The sequence below is a fragment of the Candoia aspera genome, chromosome 2 (genome assembly GCF_035149785.1).
Source record: "Candoia aspera isolate rCanAsp1 chromosome 2, rCanAsp1.hap2, whole genome shotgun sequence".
NCBI classification, from domain to species: domain Eukaryota; kingdom Metazoa; phylum Chordata; class Lepidosauria; order Squamata; family Boidae; genus Candoia; species Candoia aspera.
The window spans coordinates 101,619,849-101,643,315 of record NC_086154.1 but is presented as its reverse complement, the minus strand read 5'-3'; the positions used below and the strand labels follow the sequence as shown (position 1 = coordinate 101,643,315).

General features: G+C 43.2%; 1 protein-coding gene across 1 annotated transcript in view; it reads right to left on the bottom strand.

The window, feature by feature from the left end:
- The window catches only part of USP43 (ubiquitin specific peptidase 43), a 116,115-nt gene that overhangs the window by 48,771 nt on the left and 43,877 nt on the right, over positions 1-23,467 (bottom strand). Inside the window, exon 3 of the mRNA XM_063292598.1 lies at positions 8,403-8,509. Within this exon, the coding sequence (XP_063148668.1) occupies positions 8,403-8,509 (107 nt within the window). The remainder of the gene's footprint in view (positions 1-8,402; positions 8,510-23,467) is intronic.

Here is a 23,467-nt window from a genome sequence, read left to right as displayed (position 1 = left end):
CTGGCCTGGACAATAGGAACAGTTGTCATCCTCTCTCCACTAGTCACCAGAACTGCCTGATAATATCAACACATACTATCAGTCCACCTTGCTTCAGTCTGATTGCATTTCAAAGCGCACCTATTGAACTAGCTTTGACAGCCCGCAGGGTAGAGATAATTTAGAGGTCATCCAACTCCACAAAACTTTACAACTTTAAAAGCAAGAACAATAATAAAGAAGCAGAAATCATAGATAGCTGGACAAAACAACCAATAGCTAATAATAAATCCTACAAGAACTTGACACACACCACCCTACCCCAAAGTCTGGGAGAATAACCAAGTTTTCAAGACTTTCTGAACGTCATCAAGGTGGGAACCGTATGGATCTCTGGGGGGATGCTATTCCAGAGGGCAAGTGCCACAACAGAGAAGGCACATTGCCTAGGTTTTGCTAGATAACATTGCTTAATTGAAGGGACCAGGAGTGTGTCCACTCTGCCCAAACTTAGAGGATGGGCAGAAACTATTGGAATAGATGATCCCTCAAATAATCAGAACCTGTGCCATGAAGGGCTTTATAGGCACCATCAATTGCACCTGGAAGCCAATCAGTAACCAATGCAGCTCACTGAGCAGTGGTGTCACATGGGCATAATGTAGCATGCCCATTACTGTCTGCATGATCATCTTCTGGACCAGTTGTAACTTCCAAATGGTCTTCAAGGGCAACTCCACACAGAGTGCATTGTAACAGTCCATTCATAAGGTAAGTAGGGTGTGAGTGACCATCTGGAGGTCTTCCCAATCTAGAAGCTGGTCAACTGGCACACTAGATGAATTTCACCAAAAGACCCTCTTGGCCATGGCTGACATTTGCTCTTCAAACAAGAGTTCTGAATCTAAGAAGACCCCCAGATTTGTGCATCAGTCTTGAATAAAGTGCTACTCCATCCAATCTAGAGGCGGAAAGTCCCCTGGATCAGGAGACCCAAATACCCACCATGATTTGATCTTTTCAGAATTGACCCCAAGTCTGTTCCTTCCCAACCTGACCCACTTGGCTTCCAGATACTAGGACAGGCATTGACAACATCACTTTCCACAAATCTCCCTATGGCAGTCTGGTTCCTTTGTGGCCTATTCTGCAGCTGGACCCACTAGCTTCGCCTAGCTTCTGCTTTCTCCAAGTACCATAGCCCACTGCCCTGCAGGTCTCTCCAGTCTCCCCACTGCCCTCTGCAACAGTCAAGACTAGCTGATTCCCACAGGCTGCTGCTTTCTTCTGGTGCTCCTCTCTCCAGATTTCTCCTGTTGCTGTCTCCTGTTGCTCTGTTCTCCCTTGGCACTATTCCAGCTACCACTGGCTCCTGCCAGCTCCTGCTCTCACAGGCTCTCTTTCTTCACGTTGGCTGCTGCCTCTACCAGAGTCTGCACAGGCCTCCAGGACCTTCAAGAGTTTCTGGCATGTCAGTAAGAACCATACTGACCACTCGCTGACCAAAAACAAATGCCCAAGCAGCTCAACCCCCCCCCCCACAAAATAATAATAAAAACACAAGATTAAAAACATTAACTCCAACCAACATCAAGCATTTCAGGATCTGAACAGCTTCTAGATGCCATGATGAAACAAAGTTCATATACAACAGGAACTACGCAGGATGCACTATGGATCCCACTATAAGAACAGTACAAGAGGCTCTGGTGCTGCAATGATGGGATCAGAAAGAATAGGGCCAAATATTTTGGCTCATTTTTCCATACAGCTGGGAGAGATACTGTAGTTAAGAGTACAATGAGTGTTTCCATCTTGCAAGGGCCTTGCATTCCTAGTCCTCATCTCATTTTTTGAAAATCTTTTTATTTATTTATATTGATGAAGATTTTATATAAAGTAAAAGGCAAATCTAAAGAAAAAGATAGACAAGAAAGAAGAAAGAAGTGCAAGAAAAGAAAAAAAAGAATCATTTTTTGAAAATCTCACTGCTGAAATTTGGCTATTTTGCCACTAAATTATGGCAGTCACATTTCAGCCCATGTCCATGGATTTGGGGAACTCTAAGGGATGGGAATATGAGAGTTCCAGCTCATAGAGGCCTTGCTGTTCTCTTTCCACCCTTATTTTATCATTTTAGACATGAAATTCCCCCACCTAAAATTAGTCATTCTGCTGTCTAATTTTGCAATGCAATCTTACAATGCTTCCTACAGTGCTACCCACCACCTGCACATCATGGATGGCACATTTGCCCCAAGTGTAGATGGGAAAATGCAGAATATGGTTAAGAAAATGTATAATGTGATGCAAAGCAGGTTTAAGTCCCTCTTCCATTACACTAGACTTCACTGCCATTGACTGGCAGTAAATTCAAGACAGACAAAAGAAAGTACTTTACACAGTGTGTAATTTACTTTTCTTATGTTATAAAGCAACAATAGCCATGACTCTAGATGGTTCTTGAAGAGAATTCAATACATTCGTGGAAAAAGGGTCAGTCTACCAAAGATTATTTTTATGATATCTAAATCCATGCTCAGAGACTGTATGTCACAGAGTAACAGCTGTGCTTATGGCTTTCCCCAGATGTATCTTCCAGATCATTCTGAGAAACAGGTTGCTGGACTAGGCAAAACTTAGATTTGATCCAGCAGATCTTTTAAAGATAAATGGCCAAACAGAAGAGTAGTTATTAAGAGCACATAGTGATTTTCCTTTAAGGCCACTAACAGAGAAGTCCTCATTAAATAAATCTCCCACAACTACTCCTCTTTCCCAAATACTAAACCAGGAAATACTCAAGTAAAGCCTATCATGAATATTAAGTAGCCAGTTTGCCTCCTGTGCTCTTGCTTTTCTCACATCCTAAATTAAAATCTAACCAAACTCTGAGCCTCATTTTCCTTTGTTGTGCATCAGAGCCAGTAAACTCAGAGCAAAGCAGCACTGAGCATTAATAGACTGTTTGCATAAAGACGGGCTTTGACGCACAGATTACAAGTTGGCAGACTGAAAATGGAGGCAGCCTTTTTAGTAAGTATTAATGAGAAAGGGATTAATTAGGGAGCTGGAGAGATCTGGCATGCCTAGCATGTCCCTTCTAACCAGTCTGGTGGGAAAGGAGCCTTAAGGGGCACAGGAGGTCAGCTGGTATATTAGAGGCTTCTTTAGCAAGGGGAGACCTAAAACTTTTGTTGGCAAAAAGATGGAGACTCTATTGAAGTCTTACATGCAAATTACAATGACCATACAGAGGCTCTGTCAGTGAACAGATCAGCAACAGAATAGGAACTGACTTAAGATGTATGATCCAACAACAATATGAAACAAAACAAGAAATACAGAAAAACAACCAGAGCTGCTGCATAGCTGGTGCAGAATTATGCCATTTATTCAGAAAGGGCCCAATATTCCATTTAAAAACAAATACCAATTCCACAGAAAAAAACCTTTAAGTGTGAAATAGCTACAGTATAAGCAAAAAGGTAGCCTCTTGATGTCCTCAGCTAATTTCACAGGTCCTCTGAAACCAATCACTGACCTCCAAGAGAAGGAAGGAAGTGGCATAAAGAAGTAAGAAATGTCTTGGCACTGCCAAGTTTGGGTTCAGATTCTGCCCACCATACTATATGTTGTACCCTGACAGATTGTCAGGGATGTGCAGTAGAAGATTTCCACCACTAGTAGAGAACTGAGTTAGATGGTTTCCAAATTTACAATTTTACAGTCCATTAATTGTAGCTGGTACAACTTTCAAACCTATTGTTACACAGGCAACCTGGTGCTCTCCAGGTGTTTTGGACTTCAGTTCCATTCAACCTCAGCCAGTATTGTGGTTGATACCAAAGTTGTGACAAGGATGCTGTGAGTTTTTAGTATAAAACTGTACCAGGTTGCCTATCACTGGCCTAGAAAGTTTTAAAACAACGGTTCTCAGTATGCTGAATTTTATTCACTATGGAGTGTAATTTCAAAGCAAACTGCACTGTTATGAGACAGTGACTGCCCTACTAAAGCAATCCATTTTTGTCTGTCCTTTGTGTGGCTCTAGGGTTCATGCTACAAAATAACATAGATCCCTTCAAATGAGTCTGATTGAATAATCAGATGGCAAAGCATTTTCACAGCACATTTGCCACATCAGTTCATTTCAATTTCCTGCCCCAAAGTATGTTTTTGTTCAAAGAATATAAGAAGGGAAATGTGTGATGCAGAGAAAGGGATTTTTTTTTTTTTTGGCAAGCTCTTTACCCTGAACATGAAGTTGTTGATAAGGGGCATATTTGCAGAAAAAAGTAAATTCCCAGCATCTACTCAACCAAACGTTTGTGGCTGCATTCCTATGGCACAGATACGAGCCACACCAGCCGCCCTTTCAAACAGTACAATGGGTTGCCATGGAGATGGCTGCAATGTCACAGTAGAGCGAAGCAATGTACGTCTGTGGCTTGAGAAAGAAAGAAAGCTGGAGATTGGGAGGCTCATCTGTTTTCCCATAAAGGAGGGTTAACTGGAATTCTCTGCTTGGGAGGCACAATTGCTGCAGGGGACTGGTTCCCAGTATGGTTCAGGCCTGGAGACAGTTTTGCTGAGCTGACTGCATTTTAAGTGACTCATTATTAATAGTTAGGAAAATGTCCATCATTATGACAAGCTGTGTGGGACAGAGGGAGGGAGGGGCTGACTGCCTCTGGTGAACGCAACCTTCTTCTGAAGGTTTGGCCTACCGTTGCAGGTATGGCCCCTGCCTTTAGTTTTGCCTTTAGAGCAATAGTATGTACAAATACAGATCTTTTTTGCCACAGAGGTGTGCATGTATTTTCTGTGTGTACATGTGTATGTCTCTCTAGTCACTCTTTTAAGATAATACTTCATATATCCTATGCAATGGATTCTAGATCTGAAAAGTTTATGTTGTATTGCGCATCATCTCTTTCATAAGAGAGTGTCTTGTTTTCATTACAGCAGTCTTACACAGCTATCGTTCTTGAAACCACTCCTCTATATCAGAGGGCACACAGGGACAGAGCCGCAACTGGTGGGGGGGCAAGCGGGGGGGGGCACCAAAATCCATGTTTGCCCCAGGTGACACAGACCCTAGTTGCAGGCCTGCATAGGGATACCTCTATTTTTTGTTTAAAAAATAAGTTGGTACATCAAGGAGTAAGTTTCTTTCTGAAAGGTTAGTTTTCTATCTGTAGGGATTTGTTTTTTCAAAAAGAGAAGCGCATTCAGGCTATGGTCCTCTACTGCAATCAATCAAAGTAGTACAGGCTAGAGAGAAGCATAACATTTTAGCAAGATCAACCCTCAGGAGTTACTGGCTAATCCTGGCTGAGTCCCTCAATACTTGATTACAGGATATCCTCTAAGTCACAGCTGGTTACATGATCACTCAGCCACATGCCATTAGGTTTGTGTTAAATTTGTGACCAATTAAGCAAGTTCCTCTATTTGCTTTGCAGCAACTGGAACAACAACCGGGATGTGATAAAACAATAACAAATGGTTATTGTTTCAAGCTTGAGATATATTTTATTCACTAAACTGTATAAATCAGATTTAAAATGTGATAAGGATCCTATGGTGGACAGCATCCAAAACAGATGATCTGCAGATGCAATGATGGGTGTTTTATCCATTAACCTATACAAACAAACTACCATGACAAACAGAACACTGAAGCAGCTGGAGTGGTAGACTTTGCCCCAGAGAAAACTGGCTAGTGGTTTATGAAATGACATCCATAACTGCCCGTAACAGCTTGCATGATTTGGACTTGGATAGGGGAGTTTATTAATTCTTTATTTGTTATGTTTATATTGTGCTTCCACTTCAGGAGTTCAAGGTGATGCACACAGTGCTCCCTCCTGCTATTTTTCACAGTCTTGTGAGGTGGGTGGGCTGAGAAAGAGCAATGGGCCCGAAGTCACCCAGTGAGCCTCCTTGGCTGAAGGGAGGCATACACCTACATAGGTTCCTAGTGCCAGTCCAAATTGATCTGAACTCACCTTCTAATGTGAACCACTGAGAATTTCTCACAAATTCATTTTACTTACTTCTCTCAATGCCTACAGAGCTCACTCCTCTAAGGTCAAGCTGCATCCCACATGCAATGGGATAAATTTACCCATGTAGTTTTAACTTACTTTATTATCTCCTGCCTGGACTGCTCTGGCACTTAACCTTTCTCGGTTAAAGAACTCTCCGTTTCTTTCTGGCTCCACAAGAGTACAAGCTCCATCAGCTTGCATATTGCAGAAAACAAATAGTCTAAATGACATTTCTTTCATTCTATGAAGTGGCTTTGCCAACAGCTGAAACAATCTTATTGGGCTCCAGTAGGATCAACTCAGCTGAAAGGGTTCCTAGCCTTTCCAAAACCCCTATTTACATGCTATTTATTTTAAGTCACCTCTTCCCCAAATTAAAAGCTTTTAGTCACCCCTGAAAAGATTTTTCTCATTTGCACCATGGCTGTTCTGCTTATCTGCATAGTTCAGCATACAGCAGAAGCATCTTAGCTAGCTCTAAGTGCATCCCTGAAGGCAAGGATGCATTATGAACCCCCCAGGTTTTTTTTAGGCACCCAACTCTTTTAGCGTGAATAGCAGGATGTTGCTGCAACATATTTCAGCTTTCAGGAATGGATTGAACTATTTCACAACAGACTTTTATTTTAATGTAAGGAGAAGTAGGGTATGCTCTCACTGCTAGAGTGGGAGACCTATTTATTTATTTTCCCCAGTGAAAAGAACCACAGATCATCTTCTGAATTAAATGTAAAAGGAAAGACTCATACAGAAGAGGCAAACAACCCAAACTAGAAAAGCCTCTATACATTTGCCACAGTGCAAGTTCAGGGAGCTAGTATTGTTGCAGCCCAGTTCAGTGAGCATTACTCTGCCTGTACATTTGTTTCTACTTTTTGTGTTTGTCAGACTTTTTTTTAGGAAGAAAAATTACTGGTCTTGTTTCCCCTACCTTCTAATAACTGGAACAAAAACCCATGATCCTGATTGTGTACTATGCCCCTTGCTGCCATCCTTGCTTCTCTTGAAGGGCAGGGCTAAGGGCTCACCTAGTTCAGGACACCCAGCTACAGAGGACAGGACATAACAATGGAAAGCTCTAGCAATCAGCAGCTGTTACAGCATTATCTAGGAGAACAGCCTCATGGTGGGAGTGTCTCTCAGTTCGTAACTATTTCATCCCACTGCCAGAGACACAGACCAGCAGTGTCAACAGCAGGAACCGCATGCAAATAGAAGCATTCATTTGCTGTCTCAACCAAAAGGAGCCAACAGAGCCTTCCTTTCCTTCTTTCCAACATCCAATTACTACATCAAAGATGTCAAGAGCTACAATATCTTCAAGGCTGTGCTAATACAAGAGAGCTTTTGACTACACAAAGCGAGACAGAACTGTATCACGTGCTATTTATTCTGCATTTCCTCTCCCAGGTCCTTCTCTCTCTCACTCAGCTAGGTCATGAAAGGAACATGGAACAATTTTCCCAACAGGCAGCCATCCTGAACTTGGTACTTTTCAGATGTCTTGAAATCTTATATCCAAGAGTCCTAACTGTAAGTATTCTCAGAACTGTAGTACAAACATAACCAGGGACCAGGTTAGGGAAGATTGGTACAGCTGGATGCATCTTTTACAAAATAATCCAAGCTACATGCTAGCACTCCAATTTTGTTCTTGTATTTTTGCCAGCTGAGAAAGAGCAAATGAAGACAGCAAAACTACACTGGAATTAATTCACTATCACTTGTCCAAACACTAGCTTCTCTTATGTGAACGCTGCATTCCATTGTCACACTGAAGGCTCCAGGCCAGATTTTACAGTACTGCCAGCTGATAGAACAGTAACCTCCAATGCCTCGAAACTGAATGATTGTTTTCTACTTTTCTAAAGCATCTCTCTGCAATTTGCACAGGAGTATTATCTAACCAGTTTGCGAGAACTAGTTGCTACATTTTTATATCTAGGACAGGGAGCCTCTTTGGCCTCTGGCAGGACTTGGAAGGAATCATGCTTAGAAGGATGAAGAGGCACCATCACAGCCCTGCCAACATGGTGGAGCCAGCCGAGAAGTGTTAGAGACTAAACAAGGTGGGCTGCCTCCTCTTCACTGCCTGGAGAACTGAGCTGGAGGAGAGACAACCCTCATTCTCTTGCAGGAAGCCATCTCTTTGTACTTTGATCACTCTGCCCCAACACTGCTAGGCTTGCCCCACCCCTGGCATGAGTTAGTTCCTCTCTGGAATTTGTACTAGGTAAGGTCTTTGGCCTTCTGAAAGTATCTACCACAACCTATCTTAGGGATGACTTCTAGATGGGTCTCTGTTACAAAAAAATGGCAATGAAAGTCTTTAGTAGTAATACAGTAAAGTCTGTGTTACTTTCTTACCTGTACTGGGCTTGGAAGTGATTCTGCACAAAGCTTTGGCCCTTGGGAGGCTGAACAGTTGCCTGGGCACTTCCACTGCGGATGCTGTCTTCCTGTCCACTTAGTGGCTGTGGAGAAAGCCAAGACAGAAGTTGAATTATGGAGATACCTATCTGTTAGTGTTGAAACTCCTCTCAGTAGAAACTCTTGGCCATCTTAACTAGGTTACCAGATTTGGGCTCCAAAAATCCAAATGACCATTGGATGGCAGCAAAAAGTAGTCTTATGCTGGGAAACTAGACTTCTGTACTCAGATCTGGTAGAACTGTTGTTAAAGCATCAATTTTAATATGGGCTATTCAATCTCAACAGCTTTGCTTTTTTCCTTCTCTCTCTCCATTTTTTTTCATTGCTTCATACCTTCTCTGTTTCAATAGGAAAAATCTTGTCTAAAAGAAGGGTGAGATCTAACTAAATGTCATGTTTGCAGACTGTCAATTTAAAAATTCTAGTATGTTTTTTTAAAAAGTGATACACACACACATCCTGTTCTATGAATTTGCCTGAATAAGTAAGTGGGTGCAGAAATTCAATTACCAGTTTAAAAATATTCAATGATTTTTTTTCTATCCATCAAAGCAGTAATAAACAGGCTGAACATTACATGCAAGACCTCGAACAGACTTGTGGTTGGCTAAGATAGCTGGCATATTTAGCTATGTGTAGCCCAATATTCATCTTTGCTATAGCTTATGGTTCTATAAATAAGCAACCTCCCTGTTATAGCCACACCCAGAGATAGTCAAAGCCATTTTCTTTTTAATTAATACCTTTTTAACTTTTTTTCTTAGATCCCCAAATGTGAGGTGTGTCTTCCTAGGTACTGCAAGCCATGGGACTGGTTTAAACCTATTTATCTATAATGCCTAAATCCTTGGTTAACTCTCATAAAAACGCCTTTGCTGTTCTCTGTCAACTTCTAATCTCTTTAGACCATCAAATATCCCATATTCTGCATTTCCCTCAAGTATATGGTGTGACTACTTTCCACTGTAAAATTAGAAGCTGCCTGTTTTCAAGATTTTTGTTGTTGCTGTTATTTTGTTTCGGATCTTGCTAGAACCCCAAGATCCACCAATCTCAACCAAGTATAAAAGATAAGATCAAACACATTTTGCTGCACATGCTATAGAGAAAATGTACTAAAAGGAAGCTAGTAAAAGAGACAAATTACTTTTCCCCTATGTTTCTGGAAGAAATATTTTCCTAAGAATCCCTTTTTTATTAATAGAATCAATTATATGGCAACCTTTTCCACCTGTATCCAGGGCTAATAGAGGGATAGTAGAGGGATTTTACACTGTCCAATTAGTATGCAGCTTCTGCTGCTCCCAAATTATTTCTACAAAGTTGACCCTTCTATTTGTAGCAATAACATATGCATGTATAAGACAGCTATCACCATTAAAGTGCTGGCATAGGAATTAAGGATACAATCCAGATATTGTTTGTGATTGCTTCCTGCTGTGACTTGGGCTCTGATTTTTTTTTTCAGGCACCACCACTATCCCGAAATAGCAACTTATGAATTGGGCCTTCGTGACCTCACAAGCCAAGGGCAATGCTGTTCTTCCTGCTAAGACAAAGAAGATTAATGCTTTAATGGGGTTCTCAAATGAAGCAAAATGGAGAGAAAAGAATGCAGGGCACCATTAATCAGACTATTTAGGCTGTCTGGAAAACTGCTTTTTCTCTGTAAAAGCAAAGAAGTGGATGTCTCTTGATATGCAAAGAAAAACAGGCTAGAAGCATAGCAGTTTACTGACTCTAGCAAACAAATTTTCTAACACAGCTTATGCTAAAATGGATGTGCATTGATATATTCAGAACAGTTCATAAGCCAATTCTTTTTCTGCAGTAGCTATATACAGTTGTGCAAAAGTTTAGACATCTCTGATCAAACTGTATGTTGCAATGAATCTATGTAAGTAGAAGCCAACACAATTTCTACCTGCTACAAAGTTAGTCATAACATCTTTCTCCAAATGTAAATACATATTACTTATGTGCTGTTGTTTACAGATTCAAAAAAGAGCACTGTGAATATGACAGGTTCCACAGTTGGAACACCCTTCTAGTTGATTTAGTGCTACTTTTTTCAATGTGTAGTAAAGTCGTTAATAAGGCTCCAGGTGGTGATTGACTCATTAGGCCTAGGGTACTATTAGCCTGGCAAAGACAACTCCATAGGTGAACAAATACTCTGACCTTTCTAAACTCTCAGTCTACTTGAGCAACCACAGGCTCCTTTAAACATCTGTCTGAGCATTTAAAAATAAAAATAATTCACTCTTTCAGGAGGAGGCTATTAAGAAATTTTAAATGCTTTCAGTGAGCAATTTCAGCTAAGAGAGACCTTGTTAAGAAATGAAAGTTATGGGCATGGTATTGGTACCCCTCCACTTTTCCCCAAAGAATCCCGATTTGCTGTGAAACTGACACAAGTAAATAGCACCCGCTATTTGTTATTCCGTAGTCCATAGAGCAGAGCTTTTGATGCATGATTTTACATATTCTTGTAAATAATAAAACAAATGAAAATGGCATGGACATAATTATTAGTACCTCTTAGACATTATTGGATTTTAGTGATCTCTCAAGCAGACTATTTGCTTTAATTAGTATCACAGTTGTCCTCAATCTCATAATCAGTCACTCAGTCTACCTGAATGGAGAAAAGCACTCAGGCATTTTGGGCCATTGTATGCAGCACAAAGAACATGGAACAAAAAAAAAAGAGAGACTTGTCTGAGGAGGAAAGGAAACAGGTCATAGCCAAGCATGGCAATGATAAAGACTACAAAACCATCTTCATGTTCTTGTGCCCATGGTTGCTGATATTATCAAGAAGCTTAAAGTCCATGGGAACATAGCCAACCACCCTGGATGTGGCCACAAGAAGAAAATTGACCCCAGATTAAACAGAAGGATAGTTCGAATGGTAGAGAAAGAACCAAGGAAAACCTCAAAACAGATCCTGGCTGGCCTCCACAATCAAGGTTTAACAATAACAAGTCGACCATCTGTTGCTGTCTGACTAAAAGTGGTCTCTGTGGTGGAAGATTTAGGAAGACCCCACTCTTAAAGACAGACACAAAAAAGCCGGACTGGAGCTTGCTAAAATGCATGTTGACAAGCCACAGTCCTTCCGGGAGAATGTCCTTTGGACAGATGAAAGAAAATTAGAGCTTTTTGGCAAGACACAGCAGCTTTATGTTCACAGAAGAAAAAACAATGGGTGCCTTGAAAGTGACCTGCTAAAAAGTTCAGCCGGCACTGATATACTTGTCCACAGCTCCACAGTTTAGTGTTGCTTACCACAACAACGATCTGCATGAGAAGTTGTCAGAAGGAAACTTTTTCTCCAACCTCACCACAAAAGTAATGATCTAAAGTATGCAACAACAGCAACAGAAAAATCCTGACAAGCCTGAAATGTTTTAGAACAAGAGTTTTTGACTGATAAAACAAAAATTGAATTGTTCAGCAACAATCACTCAAGGTACCTTTGGATAAAAAATGGTGAAGCCTTTGAACAAAAGAACACCTTGCCATCTAATATGCTTTGGGGCTGTGTGGTAGAAGGTAGAATGGATCCAATTAAATACCAACATATTATAGAAGCTTGAGTCCCATAAGCTGAAAAGAGGCTGCATATTTCAGGAAGGCAATAATCCGAAACACACTTCCAAATCTATCATGATATATTTACTGAAAAGAAAGATAAAGGTTTGGGAATGGCCTTCACATTCTCCAGATTTGAATACTGTTGTTAATTGTGGAGAGATCTCAAATGTGCAAGAAGACCTAAAAATATTTCTGAACTAGATGAGTTCTGCAAGGAAAGTAGGGAAAAAAATTCAAAAGCAAGAACAGTAAGATGCTTAGCTGAAGACATGTATTATAAAGTACCGACTGACCATGTGTGCAAACTTGTGTGCCTGCTGTGGTCGCCTCCATTCTGAATCTGTAAACAAGTGCACAGAAAGAAGTTTAACTTTGTACTGTGTAGAGGTGGTGTTGGCTTCTATTCCATTAGGGACTCATTACAACATATAATTTGAGCATGGGTGCCTAAATTTCATTGCATCTGTATGTACATCCATTTAATTCCAGATTGGAAAAACAAGATACATTAATTCAATATTATTTTGCAGTGAGATGAGAACTGATCTTTTAGGCCTGGAATAGAGTGGGCTGGATGCTGGCGTGGATGCAACTAACTTATTCTGAGTGAAGCCTATATTAATGTATCTAAGGCCAAGGCACTTATTCTTATAAACATCCCATATGCCCTGTCTTATTTAAATTATATTAGTGCATGTACCAGGCCACAGAAGCAATGTGGTATTAAGGTTCTATCGAGATAGTAACAGTGCACGAACGTAAGCCAATGCACATAGCAGCATTTAAACTGAGGTAGCAGCATCTGTCTGGACTGTTTGCATGGTTAAGTGCTTCACCTAAGTCCATCTTGTTTAAATGGCTTTCAGCCTATTCCATACACACACAGCTCACAGGTTTGCAGCTTCCATGAGATGCATCTAGACTGCATTGAAAACAGTATCCTTCAAAGAATATGGCATCAGCCATGGCCATTCTGGCTAGGAATTCTGGGAGTTGTTGCTGCAATACATATAGTGGACATCAAGTTGGCGAAGATAGTTGCTGAAATAAAACTCAGTAACTTATTATTATCCGTAATTATGGGTTCAGCTGAAATAGCAATCTCTCTCTTCCACAATTCCAAGGACTGGGAAGACAAGGAAGAGGCACTCCATCCTCCGATTTAATAAAATCCTTTAGCTTTAGAATTCCTGTACTGCAGGAATAAACTCAGTCATCAAGTAATTACTTAATGAAGCAAGAAAATAAGTTATCTTTACTGATCACAGCAGTCTGTACATACCCTAAATGCCACAGACACAATTTGCTCCTAAGCCCAAAGCAAAAAGGTACAGAGAAAACATGAACAAATATGGTGGCCATTAACCACACCTGTTTGTTTGTTATTGGTTTAGTCGCTTCCGACTCTTTGTGACTTCATGGACCAGCCCACACCAGAACTTCCTGTCAGTCAGCACCCCCAGCTCCCCCAGGGACGAGTCCGTCACCTCTAGAATATAATCCATCCACCTTGCCCTTGGTCGGCCCCTCTTCCTTTTGCCCTCCACTCTCCCTAGCATCAGCATCTTCTCCAGGGTGTCCTGTCTTCTCATGATGTGGCCAAAGTATTTCAGTTTTGCCTTTAATATCATTCCCTCAAGTGAGCTTTATTTCCTGGAGGATGGACTGGTTTGATCTTCTTGCAGTCCAAGGCACTCTCAGAAGTTTCCTCCAACACCACAGTTCAAAAGCATCGATCTTCCTTCGCTCAGCCTTCCTTATGGTCCAGCTCTCGCAGCCATATATTACTACGGGGAACACCATTGCTTTAACTATGCGGACCTTTGTTGTCAGAGTGATGTCTCTGCTCTTAACTATTTTATCGAGATTTGTCATTGCTCTTCTCCCAAGGATTAAGCGTCTTCTGATTTCCTGACTGCAGTCAGCATCTACAGTAATCTTTGGCCTAGAAATACAAAGTCTGTCACTGCCTCTACGTTTTCTCCCTCTATTTGCCAGTTATCAATCAAGCTGGTTGCCATAATCTTGGTTTTTTTTGAGGTTTAGCTGCAAGCCAGCTTTTGCACTTTCTTCTTTCACCTTCATCATAAGGCTCCTCAGTTCCTCTTCACTTTCAGCCATCAAGGTGGTATCATCTGCATATCTGAGATTGTTAATGTTTCTTCCAGTGATTTTAACTCCAGCCTTGCATTCCTCAAGCCCAGCATGTGGCATGATGTGTTCTGCGTACAAGTTGAATAGGTAGGGTGAGAGTATACAGCCCTGCCGTACTCCTTTCCCAATCTTAAACCAGTCAGTTGTTCCGTGGTCTGTTCTGACTGTTGCTACTTGGTCGTTATACAGGTTCTTCAGGAGGCATACAAGATGACTTGGTATCCCCATACCACTAAGAACTTGCCACAGTTTGTTATGGTCCACACAGTCAAAGGCTTTAGAATAGCCAATAAAACAGAAATAGATGTTTTTCTGAAACTCCCTGGATTTTTCCATTATCCAGCGGATATTGGCAATTTGGTCCCTAGTTCCTCTGCCTTTTCTAAACCCGGCTTGTACATCTGGCAATTCTCGCTCCATGAATTGCTGAAGTCTACTTTGCAGGATCTTGAGCATTACCTTGCTGGCATGTGAAATGAGTGCCACTGTTCGATAGTTTGAACATTCTTTTGTGTTTCCCTTTTTTGGTATGGGGATATAAGTTGATTTTTTCCAGTCTGATGGCCATTCTTGTGTTTTCCAAATTTGCTGGCATATAGCATGCATTACCTTGACAGCATCATCTAGCAAGATTTTGAACAGTTCAGCTGGGATGCCGTCATCTCCTGCTGCCTTGTTATTAGCAATGCTTCTCAAGGCCCATTCAACCTCACTCTTCAGGATGTCTGGCTCTAGCTCACTGACCACACCGTCAAAGCTATCCCCGATATTGTTATCCTTCCTATACAGGTCTTCTGCATATTCTTGCCACCTTTTCTTGATCTCTTCTTCTTCTGTTAGGTCCTTGCTATCTTTGTTTTTGATCATATCCATTTTTGCCTGGAATTTACCTCCGATGTTTCTAATTTTCTGGAAGAGGTCTCTTGTCCTTCCTATTCTATTGTCTTCTTCCACTTCCACGCATTGCTTGTTTAAAAATAATTCCTTATCTCTTCTGGCTAACCTCTGGAATTTTGCATTTAATTGGGCATATCTCCCCCTATCACTGTTGCCTTGTGCTTTCCTTCTTTCTTGGGCTACTTCTAGTGTCTCAGCAGACAGCCATTTTGCCTTCTTGGTTTTCTCTTTCTTTGGGATGTATTTTGTGGCTGCCTCCTGAACAATGTTGCGAACTTCTGTCCAGAGTTCTTCCGGGACCCTATCTATTAAGTCCAGTCCCTTAAATCGATTCTTCACCACCACTGCATATTCCTTAGGGATATTAGTGAGCTCATATCTAGCTGATCTGTGGGTCTTCCCTAATCTCTTTAGTCTGATCCTAAACTGTGCAATAAGAAGTTCATGATCGGAACTACAGTCAGCTCCAGGTCTTGTTTTTACCGGCTGTATAGATGTCCGCCACCTTTGGCTGCAAAGGATGTAGTCAATCTGGTTTTGGTGTTGTCCATCTGGTGAAGTCCATGTATAGAGCCGTCTCTTAGGTTGTTGGAAGAGAGTGTTTGTTATGCAGAGTGAGTTGTCTTGGCAAAATTCTATCAGCCTATGTCCTGCTTTGTTTTGTTCTCCCAGGCCATACTTACCTGTAATTCCAGGTCTCATTTGACTACCCACCTTAGCATTCCAGTCTCCCGTGATGAAAATAACATCTCTTTTAGGCGTGTTGTCCAGTAGGTGCTGCAGATCCTCATAGAACTGCTCTACCTCAGCTTCTTCAGCATCTGTGGTTGGGGCGTATATTTGGATCACTGTGATGTTAGATGGCTTGCCCTGAATTCAAATTGAGATCATTCTATCGTTTTTTGGATTGTATCCAAGCTCTGCTTTAGCCACTTGACTATTAATTATGAAGGCTACTCCATTTCTTCTGTGGTCCTCTTGTCCACAGTAGTAGATCTGGTGGTCATTTGATGTGAAGTGGCCCATTCCAGTCCATTTCACTGACGCCCAAAAGGTCTATCTTTAATCTGGACATCTCACCAATAACCACATCCAATTTGCCCTGGCTCATAGATCTTACATTCCAGGTTCCAATGGTGTGTTGATCCTTAGAACATCGGATTCGCCGTTCACCACCAGCACTGTCGGCCGCTAGCCATCCTTTCGGCTTTGAGCTAGCTGCGTGATCATGTCTGGGGCTAGTTGAACTCATCCTCTGTTCCTCCCCAGTAGCATTTTGACCATCTTCCAACCTGGGGGTCTCATCTTCCAATGGTATACCGACGTATCTCTGGTTGTACTGATCCATTTAGTTTTCACGGCAAGAATACTGGGGTGGGTTGCCATTACCTTCCCCAGGGATCGCATTTAGTCTGACCTCTCTGTCATGACCTTCCCGTCTTGGGTGGCCCTTCACGGTTTAGCTCATGGCATCATTGAGGTGCTCAAGCTCCAGCACCACAACAAGGTAACGATCCTTTGCTGAAGTACCACACCTAGCAGCCATATAATATATGGCCACAACCCAGTGAAATAATATCCTGAGATATCTTATTACTCATAAAATATTTTGAGATATCTTCTACCATAGGATTCTCCAACCTTTTGAGGATTGCCAACATATTGGAATTTTGTCAATTTGTGCCAACACAAATTAGCACAGGAGATGTGGCTGTCACAGCATATATCTCCCAGAAAGCCAAATGGGTGATGCTAAAAACAAGGAATTTATCCAAGAATCTGATTATAAGGTACAGATGGAATGTATTATTTTATCAAATTAGGGATCACTACTCCCCCAACCATGAACTCTGTTTTTCACACGCTGTATTAAAAAAAAAAATCCTAGAGTTTTCCCATGGGTACAGGGTCCGCTTTTCGAATCAACCAAATGTTGATCCATTGGTTGCGACAGAAATTGACTGACCAGCTTGTCACCCGAGCCTGATGTTGTGGGCTGAGAGAATGACTGGCCCAGGGTCACCCAGCCGGCTTTCATGACTAAGGCGGGACTAGAATTCACAGTCTCCTGGTTTCTACCCTGAAGCCTGAACCGCTAGGCCAAACTGGCCCATACAGTGTACTCAAAATACGTAAGAGCTATTCTTTCTACTCATCTGTTTCACAAAAAGCATCAAACAAACATTTCCTCTTCTGTCATAGTCCCATTTTCTCTGTAGCACCCCACCTCAGCCTCAGTTTTCCCACTTCCTCTTCTTATCGTATTAAAGCAAGCTGTATTCATCCACTACATCAGGTCACCTCCATCTCTGTTCAAGCCTCCCTCCTTGCTAGGTAGTGGCAATGGGACCTCTCTTGTATGTTTTGTTTTATTTTTTTTAATTCTGTTCTGGGTTTGTTTGTGGGTTGTTTTTCAATAATAATAATAATAATAATAATAATAATAATAATAATGTTTTTCAGGAGTCTTTCAATATAAAAAGCTGATTCTTAGCAACTGTCAGGCTGCACCAACTCAAGCAGAACCAGAAACACTTAAACTCCCATGGAAATTCAAGAACCTAGAATAAGTAACATTCATTGGAGAAATTTAGGAAACCATAAACTGCCTGTGTGTCTTTTTCCTTCCTGCCCTGCATATTGGACCATTTGGCCCCCTCCTCTAAGCAAGCTGGCCCGTTTCTGCCTACCTTTCATTTTTGCAATGGTCAATTTTTTCTATATATTTTTTTTGTTGAAATTTGCTGTGTGAGAACTAACTCTTACACTAATCCATCACCATTATTTCCTAAAAATGTCTCTGAGACCATATGGAATCTCGTGACATTTTCTGGATTTTAATAATATAGTTAGCAGGTAATTGAAAACCAACTCTTTACTTCAAAGCACAGGTAGCCATTTGAAAACAGCAGCAACAGCTGCAACTATGTAAATTAATCATAGGCATATTAGACAGCAAGAACTCGCCATGAGCACAGCAGTTCTTGTGAACATTCCATTCCTTACTTCCGTGCTATAATAATGACCACAGATTGCTAGACTGATCTAGCTGAACCATTATTTTTCATGGCTTTCTCAAGAACAGGAGCAGGCTAACCAGTCCTCAACCCAGTATCTAAACCTAGAACCTGTGGTCCTCTTGCTGTTGCTGAACTACAGTTCCTGGTAGTCCCAACCAGCCTAAGATATACAGAGAGTTATATTTTAGCAGCATCTGAAGGATCACATTTCTGACCTCTGATCTAACTGGAAGGCAGATGATATCAAGCATTCACTTTTGAAGTTTCAGGTAGTAAGGATATCAATAATACAAAGAAGAGTAGGAAAGAACAGGATGAAGTCTCCTACTTCACAAAGTAGTCATCCAAATTCATGGTCCTGGAAGCAGTTCCTGGAAATCATCCAAGAGACAAAACTTTTATGGACTAAGGCCAGTATAACTGAAATTCCAGTGAACACTGTTTTTTTAAAAGAAGGAATGTGTTTTAGGGAAATCACCAAGAAACAGAACATACTATGCTAGCTTAGTTGATATAGACTGACATGCATGATAATACTCTTATATGTCCACAAACATTTTATCACCCAGTTTCAGGACAATTTTTCTCTCTCAGAATAAAGCTAGCTCTCACAGGGTCATAAATAAACAGCTTGATACCAGACCTGTCTGTCATGAAAACAAGAAACGGATGAAAGCTGGGTGTCATGCCCAAAAACGACAAGTATTGAACCTGTTGCACCACTGGAGTAGGAGAAAGAAGCACAAGAATTTTAACCTTGATTTCACTATAAATGGGGCTTGCATTTGATGCACAACAGTATCTGGAATTCTGGGCTTTTTTAGCTTTTCTGTGATAATCCTACACATCTGAGCTCCTTTGCCTTTGGAAATGTATTCTTGCAGTTTGTTGCTTGGTTAGCTGAGAGAAGTTTGATACCCAGCTAAAGAAAAGCAGAAAACAAGTGATGATGTCCCAAGCAGGTGGCATTAACGTTATAGCTCCAATATGAACAATTTAATATTTTTGACAGCAGATCTGAAAACCTTACCCAATAAAAATATGCCAGTAAAAAAAACTCATTTGCTTAGATATTTACTGAATTGTTTCAAAATTAGATGAAATGCTTATTTCATGTGCACATTCGATCTGGCTGAATGGCAAGAAAGATAAAAAATGGGTCAATGGGAATCCTCCTTGGACAACTTGCGGTATCTTCATGACACTGTTACAAACCTGGCAGGCAGACCCACAGTGGTGTAATCTGATTTTCATACCATAATTTAAAATGCTTTTCATATTACCTGTGTACAAATTTACCTATTTTTTTTAGCTTGAATGTGAAGGATTTCTGCACCTGAACAGTGTTTCTTTCCTACCAGAAGAGACACACTGAATGTATCATTGATTGAATCATGAATTACTGGACAGTCAATGGCTTGTTCATCTTAATTACTGTGCAGATGCATACAGACACCACTATAAATATATACATAGTGTGAATATGTACTGTATGTGATGCGAGAAAGGACTTTTGTGAATCCTGCATGCCAGCTATGGAATATTCTCCATCTAGAGGCTAAGTTAATATCAGTATTAGTTTTTATTTTTATGCCAAAGGAAGATGTGACTATTGCCCAAGCTTTGATCTGTAAGTTTTTTATTTTATTGTTGTTTGCTCTGCATTGATTGAGCTATATTAATATAGGTTGGGTCATAAATATTTTAATAAATTAATAAATATGACTCTGATTCCAAGAATACAAAGGTTGGTACAATTTATGAAAGTGACATCTATATGTTTAATGAAGCCTGTCTCCAAGTACAGTATAGATTTGATATCCATGACATTTTGTGGGAAATTTATCAGAATTTCCCCAAAGCTGCCTGATTATGTGAAGTTACCGGTCAATGCCCTCTTTGAGTCTGTTCCTTTTAAAGCATTCGGTTGGCAAAATTTCATTTTAATCCTTTACTTGGCCACCAACTCAATCCATGGGTGCATAAATCAGGTGAAGTTGGCTTAGAGCCTGTTTGCAGGGACATAATAATTACTTCTGAAACAAGGATGAATCTCCTTTCTTCCTCAAAGTACTTAATGCCTTTAACTTAAGGCAGTATAAGTCAGCTGTTACATTTGGTGATTATGTTTGTCATTCTACTTCCAAATAAGTAACTCCCAACCTGCCTGGGGATTATAAAGTTCTTTCCCCATACTTAGAAACTTAGCACTGGTTCATGGTGCTATTATAATCTATATTATTAAAGGGCTGGAGGAGAAATGTCAGAAGGATGCTACTCCAATACAAACAAGAGTAGTCTAGTCTCATATGCCAGTACTATCTGCAGGATAATCCAGGTGCTTGGGATTATTATAGGATGGCAACAACTACTTGTGGAAAGAGAATTTTACTCATTATAGTCTGAGTTGGAAGGAGTAGATCAGGCCATTGCTGATCAAGAACTCTAGGCTTTACATACTGTATGCATTAAAATGAGAATTGAGTAATATAGACTTAGTGAAGAGATATTCCAAACTCTTTCTTGGGCGCAGCTCTCCAGGACAAAGGAGGGAAGATACATTCCTTCAGACTTGCACATTTTATAGTAATAGTCAATTTGTTTCTGAGTGTGCTGAATGCAAAGCCACACAACCTTTCAGGTTCAGTTGGGAAGGAGTGCTTGTCATGAGTGCCGTTGAGCTAAAGTCATCAGCGCAATGGCACTCATGACAATGACAAGGAAATAGGTGAAGGGGTACAAGTTAAGTAGCCATCAACCTACAACGACTAACGGCCAACAAACAATAGCCAAAGGAATCACGGAGCCACCCAAACCATCAGCGGCAATACAACGGGGATCGCCCAGCTGAAAGCAATCAGCAGAAGAATGGAAACCTGCCGATGGGCGATCCCGGAAACCCTCACCCACCGGCAGGGCAACGCATGGGACAAAGGGGGGTGACGTGACCGTGAGCGAGGGGGCGCTGACCGGCGCGGGGTATTTAAACCCCGCACCGGCGCGCTCCTGTCACTCTCAGCTTTTTTCTACCAACGCTGTACCTGCCCTGCAATAAACCAGAGCCTGATTCGCAAACCAGTGTCTGATTGTTATTCAGGGGGAGGCAGCGCATGACATAAAGCTGAGAGTCATAAACTCAGCCTCGCCGAGCCCCACCGGACGACAACGAGCCGCGGGAGGAGTAGACGGCGAGAAGACCAGCAAGATGAGGCCGGAACGGCGCGGGCAAGGAGGGCGAGCCGCGCGGCAAGAGACAGAGGAGGACCGACCAAGGCCAGAGGCACCGCGGACTCCCGGAGCCATGGACGCCCACCCAACCCGACCCGAGCCTCAGCTCCAACCCCAAGGGGAGATGGCGACGGAGGCAACCCGACCGCGGGAGGGAGCAGCACGACTTCCGAAACCAGCGGAGGACCCCGCGCCCCACATCGCACCCCAGCAACGGGCGTGGAGCGACAGCCCCACGGCGCTCGACACGGAGGAGGACGACGGAGACACCCATCAGACGGCGGAGGAAGCGGACCCGCGGCAGAGGGACGATGAACCCCGCCGGCAACCCACCCCCGAGGACGCGCCAACGGAACCGGCCCCAGCGGCGGCGCGGGCTGTGGACGAGGAGGCACGAGCTGAACTCGCGGCCATGCGGGCTCAGCTGACGGAACTCCGGACCATGCTCCAGGCGCTTATGCCCCCCGCGCCACCCAACGACGTCCCCGCACAAGCCCACACCCCGAGCGAAGCATCGAACCCACACGGGCCAGCGGAGGGCCAGCAGACGGCACAGGCGGCCGACACCACACCCCGAGAAGCGAGAGGCGGGGCCGCACAAAACGCCCGGGCCCCAAAGGACTTTCCCATCTTCTTCGATGGGACCCCCACAAAACTCTCGTTTTTTGTGACCAACGCTAGGGAGTTCATGGGGAGGCACGGACACTCCTATGACTCCGAGGCCGACAAGATCGCCGCCGTGGCGATCAAACTCCAAGACAGGGCGGCGGACTGGTACGTCCAACTGTACGAGTCCAGCTCCCCCGCCCTCGCCACCTTCCCTGCTTTCATCAAAGAGATGAAAGACTACTTCGAAGACCCCCTAGCCAAAGTGCGGGCGAAAAGCGCACTCCAAAGACTTAAACAGGGCACCCGCACGGTCCCTGACTACGCCCTGGAGTTCAAAGCCCTCGCGGGGAAGGTCAGCGACTGGTCCGAGACCACCCTGCTGGAAATCTTCAAAAGGGGGCTCAACCGCGACGTTCTCCAATGGGCCCTCTACCGCGACGACCCAGAAACGTTACACGGGTGGATCCACCTCGCGGGGAAAGCCGAACACGCGCACCGCACCTTCCTCATGACAACCACGGAAGACACAAACGATGCCGGGAAAAAGGTACCCGCACCACACGGGGGGATGGCCGGCCCCATATACCCTAAAAAGAAGTTCAACCGGGAGCCCTGCGGGAGGTGTGGCAAATTAGGGCACAAGACGGCGGATTGCTTCGCCAACCGACCGCCGACCAGCGCGCCCAAGCCCACCCCGAAAGTTAGCCCCAAACCACCCAACCCGGGGCCGCCGCCTCACCGCCGAATGACCGTGGCCACAGCGACACCGAAAGAGAGCTGGGACGCTTACTGGGGGGAAGAGGACAATCCCGACCCCGACCAGCCGGCGGGAAATGCTCCCCGCCTGCTCTGAGACGCGTGGCGAGGCAGGCGGTGGGACAGCAACGCGGACCACCTCAACGAAACGACAAAAGCTCCGTAATATTGGCAGCAATTCAACTCTCCACCGGAAACGGAGCCACCACGGCCGCGGCACTAGTGGACTCGGGGTGCTCAAAAAACCTCATCCACCCCGACCTAGTCGCCAAACTCGACCTCCGCTGCTTCCCCCTCCCCACGCCGCTGGCATTCCACCAGCTGGACGGCTCTACAGCGGGAGGGAAACCAGCCACGCTACAAACCGAGCCGGTCACCCTGCAAATGGGCACTCACACTGAGCGCACATCGTTCGTAGTCACGCATATCGGACGGCCCATTGCAGTCCTGGGGATGCCATGGCTCGCGAAAAACAACCCGCGGATCAACTGGGCGACCCGTACCTTCACATTCGGCGACGGCGAGTATCGAGCACCAGTTCCAGCCGGCAAAAGCAACCCCACGGTAGGACGAGCGGAGGCGACCACACAAGACAACGCCGCTAACCCAGCAGACCTACCAGAACAATACGCCGACTTCTCCGAGGTCTTTGGAGAGGCAGAGGCTGACCAACTACCCCCCCACCGCAAGACGGATTGCCGGATCGACCTACTGCCCGACGTCCCCTTACCTCGA